The sequence below is a fragment of the Neopelma chrysocephalum genome, unplaced genomic scaffold (genome assembly GCF_003984885.1).
Source record: "Neopelma chrysocephalum unplaced genomic scaffold, ASM398488v2 Primary Assembly neopelma1_97390, whole genome shotgun sequence".
NCBI lineage: Eukaryota > Metazoa > Chordata > Aves > Passeriformes > Pipridae > Neopelma > Neopelma chrysocephalum.
The window spans coordinates 1,728,041-1,743,785 of NW_020926031.1; the positions used below are offsets into that span (position 1 = coordinate 1,728,041).

The 15,745-nt window shown below is 39.7% G+C and overlaps 1 protein-coding gene across 5 annotated transcripts in view; it reads left to right on the forward strand.

The window, feature by feature from the left end:
• Positions 1-15,745, forward strand: part of LCOR (ligand dependent nuclear receptor corepressor) — an 82,132-nt gene that overhangs the window by 49,631 nt on the left and 16,756 nt on the right. The window contains exon 7 of one of the 5 annotated variants that reach the window (XM_027672108.1): positions 781-10,279. The exons of the other annotated variants lie outside the window; for them this stretch is intronic. Coding sequence (XP_027527909.1) covers positions 781-1,750 — 970 coding nt within the window. The 3' untranslated portion in view covers positions 1,751-10,279. Of the gene's footprint in view, positions 1-780; positions 10,280-15,745 lie in introns of those variants that run through there. 5 annotated transcript variants of the gene reach the window in all.

Genomic DNA, 15,745 nt, shown 5'->3' on the forward strand with positions numbered 1-15,745 from the left:
TACTTTTTTTTTTTGGGTGTTGTTAACCCTTGATCTGTATGACAGTTGGAAGTTAGATCTTTCTTTTCCCAGCCATGCTTTATATCAAATGAGAATCAGGGATGTGTATGGGCAGTTAGTTGTTAAAAGAGCAATTTGATAAGTCTAGTGTAATGCAACGTTTTTCTTTGTGATCCACAGGATCCCAGCTTTCATATTTGGTGCTTAATGAAAGTCAGGCAATACCTTTGAGGCCTGCTAAGCTTTTTCTTTTATCCTGAGCAGTCATTCTTCAATATGATGTGAGCAAACACTATCCAGGGTTTCCACCTATGTGTAGATACTGCAGGTGGCAGTTATATTTGCATGTTGAATATGTTGCACTTTGGCTTACTCTTTTATTACTGTGCTTGTTTAGTGGTAACGTCACACCAGTAACACAGTTGTGTGTAGATCTATGGCGATTGATTACTACTTTGTAATTAAGGTGCGATTTTCAGACGCTTGCGCGAAGTCTTTTCTACTCCGAGAATTTGTGAACCCAACCAGAGACCAGCCAACAGGTTTCATTTTTCTTTGCCCAAAAAGCTTCTCTTTTTTTGCGAACAAGTTTTAAAACTGACTGATGCTGAGACTTAAAAAAAAAAAAATTAAAATAATAAAAAAAATTTTAGAGAAAAATAAATAACACAAAAAGTGATGTTACCCAAGCAAGGCCTTCTAATAAAGGAGTGGCCCCCTCACCCATCCCTCCCTACCTGTGCAAGTCCTGCTCACATCAGTTTCCTTCCATCCAATTAGGCGACCTGGGAGACCCAGCCAGCACCATCCAGAGGGACTACAGAGTGGTGATGGGGTACCTCCAAGAAGCTTGCAGGATGGAACCAGGGAAGGTTATGGCCACTCCACATCTCTTAAAGTACCGCTGGCTCGATCACTCCAGATTAGTGAAGAACTGCTGAGCAGAAACCAGTTTTCTACGGCTGCCAGCCATGGGCCATCTGGACTACAGAATCATGGACAGCACTTAATATTATCCAGGGAGGCTTCTTGGGCAAAACCACACTACGAATTCAATTTCAGCCGCATGAAATTCAGGGGAAATGGTGCACTCAGCAACATCAGTGACCTTCCTTTTCTTACAGAAAACTCTGCCTTTCAAAAAATGGCACTTCAAACTAAACAGGATGGGAAAAAGGACGTGAGCCATTCTTCTCCTGTGGATTTAAAGATACCACAAGTTCGAGGCATGGACCTTTCATGGGAGTCCCGCACTGGTGACCAGTACAGCTATAGCTCTTTGGTAATGGGTTCACAAACGGAGAGCGCGCTTAGCAAAAAGTTAAGGGCTATCCTTCCAAAACAAAATAGGAGAAGTTTGCTGGATGCTGGACCAGATTCCTGGGGCTCAGATGCTGAGCAGTCTACCTCTGGACAGCCATATCCCACCTCAGATCAAGAGGGAGATCCTGGCTCCAAGCAACCTAGGAAGAAAAGAGGGAGATACAGACAGTACAACAGCGAGATACTGGAGGAAGCAATCTCTGTAGTTATGAGCGGGAAAATGAGTGTTTCCAAAGCTCAGAGTATTTATGGGATCCCCCACAGTACACTGGAGTACAAAGTTAAAGAGAGGCTGGGCACTTTGAAAAACCCTCCAAAGAAAAAAATGAAATTAATGAGGTCGGAGGGGCAGGATGTTTCAGTAAAGATTGAATTAGATCCCCAGGGAGAAGCAGCACAAAGTGCGAATGAATTGAAAGATGAGTAGGGATGTTGTAGAGTGCCAATTACTTTGCAAACTGGGTGAGCACTACTGCATAGTTCAACCATCACTGAGCGCACCTGAGTCTCCTGTTTACTGCAATGCTCTTTCCTTTGCAGTTTAGCATAGACTTGTGTGAACACAGGTGAAAGATGTGCTCTGAATGTCACATTTGTAAATTTTTCTAGCCTGGTATGGTGCAGTTTCCCTCCTTCACCTGCCCACTCCCCTTTTTGTTCTTTTTTCTTTGTTCTTTTTTTTTTTTTTTTTTTTGCCTTTTGCATGTTTCTCTGTAATAGAGAGTTGAGTTACCTCACAAAGAATGCAGATCTGTGGAAGTGGACATCTTGCCTGTAGAGCCTGCCTGAACTTCTGATGTTGGATTTTTCATGTCTGCCTTTATAGAAATAAGTCCACTTTGTTAAACTGATACTCTCCTAAAACCAGGCATTTTCCAAATGAGAATCAGACTGTCATTCTTCAAAAATGTTTCAGAAATCTTTCTTTCCCCCTTATTTTTTTGATCCAGTTGATTGAAAGATTTAAGCTAAATCAAATTATTTAGGAGTAGTACCTCTCTTGAACTCAGATTTGTTTATTGGATGGATAATCAATTGGGTCTAATTAGGCTCTCCACTGTTTTCTTTCTAAATTAACCGTACTTACCATTCACTGTCTGCTTAGTGCTCACCCGGAGGGGAGGGGAGGGGAGGGAAAACTTACATACACTACCTTCAGAATATGTCAGTTAATTATTTATAACACTACCTTCACTGTAATTTTATTTGGTATTTTTGAAGGGTGATATTTAGACTCACCTGCTTGAGGATGTAGCCTTATCTCACGGAAGACAAGCTTCTCACAGTCAGGAGCAGTCAGGGTACACTAAATGATGTATTAGGGTATGCCTCATTATACCAGAACTATGGTTCTTTGTGACCTTCATGCTTTTTACAGACTTGATTCTGAGTTTACTAAACTCTGTGGTTCCAACCGGTAGTTTAAATGGCTCTAATCTAGGGAAGGGGGATTTGTGTAATAAACTACTGTGATATTGCAAAAAAAGGAAAAAAAAAAAAAGAAAGGAAAAAAAAGCCCACAAAATGGTGATCTCAAACGTTACAACCTCAGTAGTCTGCCCAAATATCCACATTAGTGAAGGAGCTTTTTAATGTTCAGGGAAGAAGTAAAACACTGGTAGCCTGATCTAATTCAGGCTCTGCATCATATCTATCTGTAATACTGTCAGGGTCGAACACTCAATGGATGGGTGTTTCCTTTTTAAATATTACAGTTGCCAGTAGCAGGAATTAATTTAAGTCCTGCTTTTTTGTTGTTTTTATTTAATCTATTTTGATAGTGGTTTAGCACATGCTAGAATGAGCATTTAAACACCATAAAAGCACTCCGTAAACCACAAATCTGTTTTTTTTTTCAATATGGTGATATCATTATGATTATCTGGAGATCCAGGATAAGTTTTGTACAGAACTTTTATCTTTGATACTTTCTGCAGGAGTGGTCAGTAACTAAGTGGAGCTTACTGGACTTACCACAACATGACCAAATCGGAATTGCTGGTTCTTCAGGTAGAAGCAATTTGGTCTTAATCTGTGCAAAAGGTAGATAGAATTACCATTTTTTCCCCGATTTGCACAACCAAAAGAAGCATTGGAGTTTTTATGTGAGAGCATTAAGTGATGTCAGTGACTTAAAGCGGTTTCTCAAAGTTCATGGGAGGGTGGCCTAGGTAGCCCTAGGGATGCTGAATGACTTCTGAAACAGTTGATTCTATTAGCCTCTCCCCCTCCCCAGCAACTTCATATTTTCAAAGGTTAGGCACACCATTGCTGTTGTTTTAAATATGCACTGCTCATTCTTCAAACGGACTGGGCATTTGGCCCCAAGTATACTTTGTTTTTGTTTACTTAATATATTTTAGTCCTCAAAATCCTGGTTCCTTGTAGCTCTAGTTGTCATCTTGGCATTTAAAGCAGTTTAAGCTCAGTAGCAGTATATAAACTCTGCAATACGTTCCAGTTTAGCTGGTGATTGCAATAAAGGTGCAGTTTAAGGTGTGGTTTCATCTGCTGTTGGAGGTTATGGTAGAAAGTTTGTTGCAAGTTTTTTTTAAAAAAAAAGTTAACACAGTTTTAATGTTGAGAGAGGTTTAACCTTTTGCAGTTGTCTTTATTTAAGCAACGAGTTGAGTTTTATAAAACTTGTCACTGTAGTGTATGTGGAGTGCTCATTTTACTAACCTAAATATTTTGTATGTGTATGTTTAAGTGGGTGACAATCGTGCAGCAGAAGAATGGTGTGCCTACCCTTTAATGCTGCAGTTTTAAAAGAGAATTTGTCTTGTCATTTCAGACTGTAGGCTAAGAATTGTAAATAGATAGTGAGAAGTTGAGTACTCTTTATTTGCTTTGGTTAGAAAGTGGATTTAAAGAAAAAAAACAACAACAAACCAAACGCGTAACTCTCAGTTTAAATGTCCTGAGACCTGAAGATTGTAATACTCATGACTGCAAAGCTTTTAAACACAACACTTGATCTGTGATAACTTAATATTCAGGTAATCTTTCTTTTTCGAGAAGCTTTTGAACAACCATATTTCCTCCAAAGGTCTCTGTTTAAAAAGGAAAAAAAAGAAAAAGTGTAGATTATTTTTAAGCACTAATTGCATTACGTTGGTAACTGCAATATGAAATAGCCATTATTGTTTTGTGAAGCATGGTTGAGATTAGTTAGTGGTCCCTTTTTAAAATTTCATGAGCCTCTCAAAAAATAAAAACAAATTTAAAAAAAAGCTGCTGAATATTCAAAAGATATATATTTTACCTTATTGTAGGTTTTGTAAATTTAGTCTGTAATATTCAGGTGCACCTTTTAATGTTACCTTTTTGTTTCAAAGTCCCATCTAATGTATTTTCTCTGAGGTGATTCATCACATAAGACTAGTATCACTCTAAGTGCTGCAGTGATCACTAAGATTTTGTTTCATTTTTCACTACATATTTTTTGCAGGCGCTTTCAGTGTAGCTAACTAGTGGTATTTGGGATCATTTTAAATATATGATTGGAATTAATGTTTGTCCATTAGCATGCTTAATTTTCTGCTGACCAGCAGTTTGCATGGCCAGAATCCCTGGTTGACCATATTTTGGTGTGGGAAGGTGTGGTTCACTGCGGTCTTTGTAACAAAAGCCTTGTTTCTCATCTTATTTCTGGTAAGTGGATGCTTATGTTACTTGGATCACTTGGACAGGAGAAAGGTTTAAAATCTTTCACCTGCTGCTCTTCTGAGATCGCATTAACGTGTAACATAGACAAACTGCAACCCTGTAAAAATCGAGACGTTGTTAGGAGGAGACCTTTCGGGTATTTTTTGTCACTAGTTTTCTCTTATTCCCGAGAATGTCCATCCGATGTAGTTATTGGACTTAACAGTATTGTTGTGTACTACGTTGATGTAGCTGAAAAAGCCTGACAGCAAGAAACTGTGAATTATATTTGTGGCAGTCTCTGAAAACTAGTTTTTCAGTCCAAGTACCATGAAGGAGAATCCCTCTCCCCTACCCCATCCTAGAAAAGTAATTTTATATTTTGTGTGTATAAAGTTTTAAGAATCGAAGTTTCATATTGTACTGAAGTTTAGGTGTCGCTTGGTAAATCTTTGCTGCAGCATATAATTGAAGATGAGTAAGGCTTAGTGTGGTAGGGGTCCTGGTGTGGAGTTAATTATCGTACAGTTCTGGTGAGAAAGCCCAACATGTATGAAATGTGTCCTTTTTTTTTTCTTTGGACTTGTAAGATGTAAAAGTGCTTTTTTAGAACTCTGACCTATTACAAACTATTACCTCACTTTCAGCCAGCTGGATCCTCATTCCACAGTGTTGTAGGCATTATTGTGGCCGTAACGCTTGAGTACAGCTATAGAGTTGAACGTTTGCAGTTAGGTATTGTAGGGACACGTTTCTGGACTTGTTTTTACTTCTGTCTAAAGATAATTTATTTTCCAGTCATTCCCTGATTTTTTTTCTAAAGGTTCCTTTAGAATTTCTCATTTTATCCCTGTTGCACAGGAGAAGTTGCTGCATAAGCAATACAGGTATGCCTTTACTTTCTTCTTGTTGCAGAACTCGTAACTTGCTGCTTGCATTACCAACCCTATTGCTAGATCTGAAGTCGAACTCTGAATTTTCATGGCTGTTGGAGAAAAAACAATTTTTAACAATGCAGGGGTACCGGTAGGATAGTGCCTCTAGTAAGGGAACACATTCAGCTTCTGTGTTCTCACACAACTCCTATACCACTGTTTTTGTAGAACTTTCCAGTGCTCGGGGATATTCCTAAACACGGGAGGTAACTGCATGTGTGTTTAGACTGGGTAAGAGCAGACAAGGAATAGTCTGTGCTTTGTCTTGTGGCAGGCCGACATTTTCATATAAATATTTCTTTCATGAGTATCTGGGAGTACATTGCCTTCCCCTGAAAATTCATGGGAGCTGGCAAAGGGATTCAGGGGCTTTAGGGTTGAGTAAGCTTTGTTGAACAACTTTTTAGTTCTGATTGAATTGCTTTTTTATTATCTGCAACGATTGTTATACAGGCAAAGCTAGAACTGCCATGTGTTTCTTTCCAGTTTACTTTCAAGTAATGTCCTTGAGTCTTAGGAGAAGAACACAGTGTCCAAGGAGTGAAGGGAGCACTCTGCTGGTCCCTTTTTCTCAAAAACAGTGTGGCTGCATCTGTAATGTAAAGGCCTCTTTCTTCAGTAAAGACAAAATTTGAACTCTTAAGTGTAAGAATGCATACATTTGTTGCAGTCCAAACTCTTATGAAGGCAAAATTATTAACCTGTACTGAAAGCTTTGTCACAATAATTTAAATAGCTTAAATTCTCTGCCAAATGTTAGAAATAAAATGTTTCCCTCATTTTCATGAGGATCAGAAACATCGGGGTATTCCCCACAAATGTTTCAGAAACTAAATATGATTTCAGTCTAGGTCAATGTTGCTTTTTTCTAGACACCAGTAGATAATGTTGACTAATATTGGTTTTAAAAGCTGTACTAAAAGAAAAATAGTTTTGAGACTAGTTTTAGTACTATAAAGGTTTCTACTTCATCTTGAATTATATTGAAAACTCAGTAATTGGAACCTTCAGAAACCTGAAAAGCTGCACTGCTAGTTATATGCAGTTCTGTTGGATGCATCAAATAAAATAGTGACTACAGTAACTCATTTCAAATTATCCAGTGTATAAACACAATGCACTGTGATGATCACTAGGCAGAGAGATATTACAAACTCAAAATGATCTGTAGATCCACTTCAAGTATACTCAGAAAAAACTGTTAAGTAGTTACAGCATTCCACTGTCCATCCCTCTCCTTCTCTCCTGTTCTTACTTTGACTGGGGCCAAGTCTCTATACCAGTATTACAGCAGCAGTTTTGGACCTCGTGTCCTACTGAATCATGCTTATATTCAGGTATTGTCATAAACCCCTTCATATTCAGAGAGCTTTATTTAATCCTCACAAAAATCTCTTAGGCCAGTCACAAAATCAATTTTCCTGGGTGACGTACTAGGAAGGAGGATTTTTTTCGATCTGTCCAGGGCATTTCATTTACCTTCTTGAAAACAAACATCCCTGCCCCTGCCCCTCTTGTCTCTGCTGAATTGGTAAGTATAATTTAGAAGGACTCAAGATGATAACTCTACCTTATGGAGCAGGGATTAGGACAAAGCCTTCATTCTGACTGAAGCAGAAAAAGTAAATGTCAGAAACAATTTCTATAGTCATCACCTAGTACAGTTTAACTTAATATTTTTTTCCTACACGGAAATAATGAGGACACTACTACAGATACTAATACAGTTTATCAACTACTTGGTGCTACATTTCTCAAATACTTTTGCAGGTAATTTTTTTTATGCCTGCGCTGAAAGCATGTAAACTTTACTGTCACTATAAAAAAGCACTTGTCTGACCTATTCTAAAGTACCAGAAAAGGGATAAATAACTGCAGCACTTTTTCTGTTACAATGCCAGAGTCTTAATTAAATCTGGTCTTCAGGTTATGAGATATTTGAAACGTACAATCTAGGATCATTAATGGCTTTTCAGGTCAGATCACAAGGTCTCTTAGGATATTAATCTGTCTTTTAAAGACTAGTACAACAAAATGTTCTGGAGTTCAGGCAGGGGATGTATATATACATGCCTGGTATTTTTAACTAATCATTTCAATAGGCCATTTCAGGGCTTGACATTTGGAATCTGGGATGATGGGTAGGGAAAGGGAAGTTTCCCAAACTGAAAAATCATTTTGGACCATTGTTTAATATTCAGTTTGAAAACTATATCACAAGAAAAGGGGTAGGGATTCTTGCTCCCTTATGCCTTCAGGGAATGAGTAGTATTTAGAATCTCTGGCTGAAATTCAAGCCTTTTTACCATGTAAATTTTTAATATAAACTCATTGACACGCTTTTTACATCTGAGGACTGAAAATGGATCTTAATGTTTAAGTTGTGGAATGGTTTATTTCTTAAATGAAGGGGGAACATTTAAAAAAATAGATTAGAATACCAGCATTAGTGAGCTTAAGGAATTTTAGTATGTAATAGCAAAGTATAGCAAAGTATTTGATTAAAAAAATTAATCTTGAATTGCTAGTCTGTAACTAGGTGCATTCTAATTTAGCAGGTGAATATTCTTTACTTATCGATATATGATGGGCTTTTTGCAAATAGAAACCTTTATCTGAGTCCCATGTGTTGCTTGTACTGATGGGATGTATGCTTACAGCAGCTTACTGCTGCTTTAAAATGTATAAAATGTTTTGAGTGTTTGCTCATAACTCTTTTTAACCTCCACTTGTTAAATTGTCAGACATTGGTATTTTATCAGTCCGCAATGTAAGTTTAAACTAATGTTCTTAGGAATCCAACTTGTACACACACTGTTTAAAAACCCTCAGGGACAGTTTACACACTATCCTCACTCAATTCAGGTACTTGTACTCTCTTCTTAAACCTAGCAGTGACTTGTATTTTGTTTTGCTTTTCTTTTGACGTGCTGATAGCACATCCTTGATGAATGTCAACTTAAAACTCAGTTCAGGTATCCAGGTATAACTCAGCCAAACAGATTTTAAAGCTGCATATTTACTCTCCAGCACACAGTGCCTCAGACACTTATAGTGGCATTCTGTATATTCAGTTATTACTACTGAGCAGATCGCGGTGGGGGTTCCTGGTATGTATTGTAAGAAATTCCTATGTATATTATATAATATGTATTATATTATATACATATATAGTATATATGTTATCTTAAACTTATATATTTTAAAATGCCACTACTAGCCAGCGCAGCTAAAAATGAAATACATTCCCAGCTGCTTCTGTGAACAGCAGAGGCAGCTTCTTAACGTGGCTCTTGCTTCTCTCTCACCATAACTACTTCTAACCTCAAGCACGGGTCCTTGGCTGTCTGACCTCTACACTCTAGTTATGCAATGTCCTTAGAGAATTCTGTGCACTGGCCACTGTGATGGAAACCAATGGGCCGGGAGTGCTTTGAGTTTATTAGTAATTGTTCTGCCAAAGTTGGTGTTTGTATGACAAGCGTGTAAACCTGTCAGATAATCAGCAGAGGTCCGAGTCAGTCACGGTGTCCGTAACCGCTTCCACCTCCTCGGTAGGGCCAGACCTCAGCAGGTGCCTCCTCTGTAACGCTGAGCGCTGATTCACACCTGTAGTGCCAGGTCTCTGTGCTGCGCTCACCTGGAGGCCAAACCGGAACTAAAATCTGCTGTTCTGCCCTCACAGTGATCTGTTGGCAGTCGAAAGTCAGCAACACCTCTGCTTTATTATTTGACACTTTACATCTAAAAAGTCTTCTCTTTCTATTTATGTAACCCATAGTCTTTGAAGAGTATGGAAAATGGCATTTCTCTCTAACCTCTAGAAGTTCAAGTGTCATGGGAAAAAAAAACAGGAACCCCCCCTTTACTCTTATGGACCTCATTTCAATATACTGTTTACAGTTTGACGGAATTGTATAATTTAATATTTCTCTTGTACTGTAGTTTATATTTATTTACAGATTTTTTTTGTACTGTGTGATTTGAATTTTTTGTTCCTTGCTATGATCAATGTTTTATGTAGTAGAGCACTTATGATCACAAATTAAGGTTTTTGGTTTGATTGCACTACATTAATTTTTTTAATGCAGTTCTGATTTTTTGACTGGACTAAATAAGCTGTGTCTTAATGTATGTGATAAGTACTTTTAAATTTTTATTTCATGTGGTCCAATTTATTTTTTGCATTGTATGTCAAAGCGCTAATTCTCTTGTTGTGCATGTGTAAGATTTAATGGCTCCATTGTATTATTTGACCATGTCATTTTGGAAACACATTCCCAGCTGTAACGTTGTGTATGGTAGTTTTCACTGGATGCTAGACTTTTCAAAACCACTATTCTTCTAATAAATTTTGTTGTGAAAAACTTTAAGGGGTTCCAATTCTGTTGTTTCTAGCGTGCTTCATAAATGCTCGCACTAATCACCCAAGGGTATGAAATGCAGACTATCACAACTGGGGAGAAGCAGGAGAGGAAGTGAAAATAGAAGGTAAAGCAATTTCTGACTGAAGGATCGAGCTTTGGAATCTCTCTCCTCCATTGGGTTCCTGTCCTAAATAAGATTGGCAGTAAAGCTGCTTTAGCAGCTGGGTAGGGAATACATGTGAAAACTGAAACTCTGTCTCATGGCAGCCCAGTCTCATGAACTCCTGTACTCTAATTTGCGCTTCCCTGCTGGCCACCTTAATTTCTTTAATGGTAAATAATTTATTCAGTGAAGAAGGAACAGTCTCTCAGGAGGGAAAATAAAAGGTGATGTAGGCTTGTTCACTGAGCGCTTAGTAATGAGCCAAGGTAGGCAGGGTGGTGATGAAAGCATGGCTGGAGCCCTGGGCGCTGCCCCGCATGGGACAGTTTGGCTCCGGGGCTGGCAGCGAGCAGTGCTCTGGTTTGGGCAGCTGGGTTGTAGACGCTGGAGCAGACACAACCAGGCTCGGGGAGGTTGCTTAGCTGCTCGCTAAAGCACTGCTGTTGCTTATATTTTCTCTGCAGCTTTACTTTCTTTGCTCTCCCTCCACAGAGGGGGCAGGCACCCAGCTCCCAGTTAGCACAGGGAGAGCTCTGGGAACTCCATCCTGCTGTCCCCCTGCACAGGGGCACCAGGCCAACCCAGCGGTGACACCATGCTGCAGCTGGCCCTTCTCTCAGACCCGTGTTTACTTTCTTGTGACTGTACTTTGGGTTGCACTACTTTTGATGTTATGCATTATTGATACCGAAATGCTGAATACTAAAAAGTAGGTTACAGTAAGTGGTGTATAATGGAACCCATGTGAGTTTAGGCATATCTGCTGCCCTTTGTGTTCAGTCCTAGTTTGATTTTGAAAGTGATGCATAGGGATTTCCTGGCTTTAGGAAAATTTATAATGCTTTACAATGTCTAGCTCAGGTTTCTTTTCTCATGAGAAATTGTCTTTCTTAGCTTTTGCTATTGAAAAGTAGATAATTTAGAGTTTGCAATTTTCAGTGCCTTTTTTTAAAGGTCCTTAAATAACTGTTACACTACAAACTAATTATTGTATTCCTTGTATACTAATACCGGTATTAAAAACAAAAGCAAAATGCTAATTGGGTGTTGTCATTGGTTTAGCTTTACCAGGCAAATCTCTTTTAAATAAAAAACTTGGTTTAACTAGAGATTCCATCTTACACTTATTCAGGAATAGTGAATCTTCATGTGTAAATAGCTTGAAAGCCTTGTGCAGTAAACTATCATTTATCGTATTTTTTTCCTCTATATCTGAATACATCTGTCAAATCTATGAAAATAGCCTTTGAAAGTGATGCATCATATTCCCATCTGCCATTCTTTAGGATGCATTACACTCTGCAGGCTTGTCCCAGAACATTTTTAATCAATGCTTTAGTCCTGCGATTATCACAAATACCAAGTTTTTCTGCTTTTCCTGAACGACTTGCTGATGGTCTCACACTGTTAAGCTGAAATTGTTCAGATTTAAAGGAATACAGTCTTGATTTCATAGACTCATAGAATCAACTGGGTTGGAAAAGACCTCTGAGATCATCAAGTCCAACCCTTGATCCAACACTGCCATGGTTACTAGACCATGGCACTAAGTGCCACATCCAGTCTCATCTTAAAAACCTCCAGGGACAGTGAATCCATCACCTCCCTGGGCAGCCCATTCCAGTGTTTGAAATTTCTTCTTTTAAAGCTTTTTCCTGTATCATGACGAGAGTGCACAAGATGTTGCACCCAGACCCAGTAAGAAGCATCCAACCTGCTGTGTTTTAAAAGTAGAAAAGAAACACAATTAGCCCTGTTAGGCAGCTTTAAAACTTGCCTGTTAATTTACTTCAGCTTGTTTGGACTCAGGAAGGGTTTGGAGCTACTCAGCTTGTTATTGGAAGAGGCAGCTGCTTCTTTCGAACCTGCAGGAGCATATCTGGTCACCTGAAGTAGCAGATTCTTTATGGAGTAGCAGTTGACTGTAACCCCTCATACACCTGGGTCACTTGCTACAATGCAGATACTCCAGCAGATGTGAAATGAGAGGCTCTGCTCATTGGTCCCTTAGGGAAGCATGAGCTGCTGGGAGGGGGAAGAGCAGGAAGCTTCAGATGTTGCGATTAAAACTAGATCTGAAAGTAGGCAGCTCCCTGAGCTCAGCATGAAGAATCTGAAAGTTGAAAATCATCTTAAGTTTTGTGAGTGCAGCTGGTTTAGTTAAGGAAATTCCTGAGCATCACAGTTTCATCTTCCTGTACAACCAAAGCCAAGCCCTTGTGTTGTGTCTCCCCAGAGTCAAACTGCAGCAGTGCAGTAAGGCAGATCACCAGTGGCTTTCCTGCCTGATCGCGCTGAGCTCTCTAATTTCCTAGCAGCATGACAAAAGTGGGTCTGGGGGAGGGGGAGGATTTAAATCCTGATACAGGAAAATACTTTAGCAAATCACTATTTTCTTAATCTGCAAACTCTGCTCTGGCAGATGCCCAGCCAAGGGTACTGGCTGAATGGTGGTTTTAACTGGAAGTGAATAGCAGGTTCTTGGACCTGTTTAGGAATGTGATTCATGTACAGAGAAACAGAGGTACAGACCAAAAGCAATTTCAAAAAAACTGAGCTTTAAGTGTCAGGGCAAATCTAGAATTATGGACTTTGATACAATGAAGATGGCAAAGAAATTAAAATGAAAGTTGATCTTTTTAATGTAGTTATTCTTGAGACACTTTAATAAATATTACAATGCTGGAAGGACCCCAAATAACATCATTTGTGAGAGTGCTGTTTCCCCAATCTGGTGCATTTAATGCAGATTCTGTAACTTAAAATCCAGGATGTTCTCAGTTGTCTAGTAGGAAATTCAGAAGAAATCTGAATTACTTCACACATGAATTAATTAAGTTCCTTCTTGCCTACCTCCCTGAAAACCTCAAACAACACAACCTTTAAAAGCTTTCTTTTGGTATCATGAAGAGGGAGAACAAAACTGTTACATCTTGTTTTTACAGGTCACTTTGAATGTATCAAAATTTACAGGTCGCATTTGAAATAAAACTTCTAAAAGTCTTCTTGTGCCGCCTCCTCCTCTGCAGGTGTCTCACAGCTCTGCAGGAGGTCTGTTCCCTACACACTTGACTAAAAGGCAGATTTTTGTCTGAGATGGCTACAGCTCAGATTTCCAGGAATTGTTTAAAAGCTCGGCTAAAATTAGAAACGCTTAAACTATACTTCAGAGCGTAGTAATATAAGCACTGATGCCTGAAAATGCAAAGATTGCCAGAATGAAAATACAGCTGCATCTCCCTAAGGAACTGACCGGAGTCCTGGGCTGTAACCTACCCAGTACCCACAGTAACACCATGAGGGATGGGGCAGAGGCTTCAGCTGTCGCCTGTGCCAGAGCCTGTGGTGGGTCCTGCTGCACGTAGCTCCTGCCCTGTCTCCCTGGCTGTGGTTAGCGGGGCTGGCTCAGTCACAGCTTGCTTGCCTACCTTTGCCAGGCTCCTGCTCCAGGTGCAGATCAGCCAGCCGTGTGCTGACAGAAGTGGTTTTTCTGTACAGGATCATCAGCAAACTGCCTGTAAAAATTACAGTGCTAAATACATGGTTTTATTTCACCTGCTAAGGTTTGGGATTTTTTTTTTTTCTGACGTGCAGCAAGATCCCATTGTCCTGTGTCCCAGATCCTCCTGCCCAGCTAATAAAACATAGGGCTTGCTTAACTCATTTTGGAATGACATTCCTAACTTTGAAAGGGCCTTTTATGGTTTCCTTTCTTAAAGCCAAGCCTTTGACTGTGCTTTCTTCTCCCTGAGCTTTAGAGGAAGGCCCTGACAATGATTGTCAAGAGTTGCTCTGGGTCTGCAGGGAAAACCTGACACTAGGAGAAGCTGAACAGCTTCCCTGCACATGTGAAGGGGTTTTCATACACACAGCCAATATCTGTGCTGTAATGTAAGCCTGAGGTGTTTGCTTAGAGGATCCACTAGTTTCTGCCACATTCCCCTTTCAGGTGAAGGTGGTGGTATAGTTTTTTATGTTTTCAGATGTGCTGTGGTCACACATGGCATCTCCCTCAGATTCCTTTCAGGCCTTTAAGGCAAGTAGCTGTGTGTGAGGTGTTAGCAGTGGTTTAAAACAAACTATTTGACTTTGGAAAGGAGACTGTAAAAAAAGACCCTGGCTTTGCATAAGAAGCTGTCATAGCAAATTTACTCTCTTTGTACAGAAATACAGGTTTCCTTCTGATTAGTAGCCATCGAACATCAGCTCAAGGTGAGAAAGCTAAACAAGCTTGCTCGGTACCTGAAGTGTGTTTGCTAATAACAAAGTTCTGGTCAAACCGTGGTGGCATTTGCCTGACCTCGCTAGAGATCTGCCTAGCTGTAATTCAGTGAGCTTTGCTGCTCATGCATAAAAAAAAAGTAGATTTTTTGCTCCTGTTTCAGACTCTGTGTTGGGCCCTTTTCTCTGATAGACAGACACAAGTATGTATGATATGGGTTACTGCTCGACTGCTCTTTAATTCTAGCTGCCTTGCCCATATATGTCCTTATGTTGGTGCCTTTACTTTTGTTTGAGTGTAGACTGGATTGCTAACTGATAAAGCAGAAATAACATAATTCTGTATTTAAAAGAAATATTCTTTGCACTCCTTTAATGATATTATTAAATTAGGAATAATAGGTACAAAATATACTGTAATAGTATAATATAATAGTATAATAGTTATAAATCTTAAAATCAAAGTGACAAAGGTAGTGGCTGGCAAAGAGCAGATTGATGAGGTTTGGGTTTTGGCTGTTTCATCTGTTCTTTTATAGCTCACGAGTGAAAAAAAGGACTTTCATCACAAGATTTGTAAGAGCGGCAAGGCCTCAGCAGGACAAGGGGGGATCTGGCACTCAGCCTTCTGTGGGCCAGAAATCCCCATGGTATACATGGTCTGGGCTCTGGCATTGCCATCTGAATATCTGAGTCACTGCAAGGAGGTTTCTTCAGAGGTGGTTTAGCTGCAATTTCTGGGGATGGTCCCGTTCTGTGTTTCTCTGATCATAAAAAGCACAGTGCAAGTGCCATCATCCCGTTAGCACCGTGGTCTCGTTACCACTGCGTGGTTAAGCGTGAGTTCATTTCTCTGAGCTCTCAGGGTTGCGTAGTGCACTTACTGTTAATACAATAAAAAACATTTGCGGGTAGAGGAGGTCCGTGAGTGCTTGATGGGCAGCGTGTGCTAATGGGTCATCATTGCTTTAGTTTCCTCTGGGAAGATTAGGGACTCATTTTCCTGCTGGTGGGACCAGGGAGGTGCAGAAGTCAGAGTGAGGCAATCTGTGAAGGCATCTCAGGGGGATCTGCAGGGCTGTGATGCT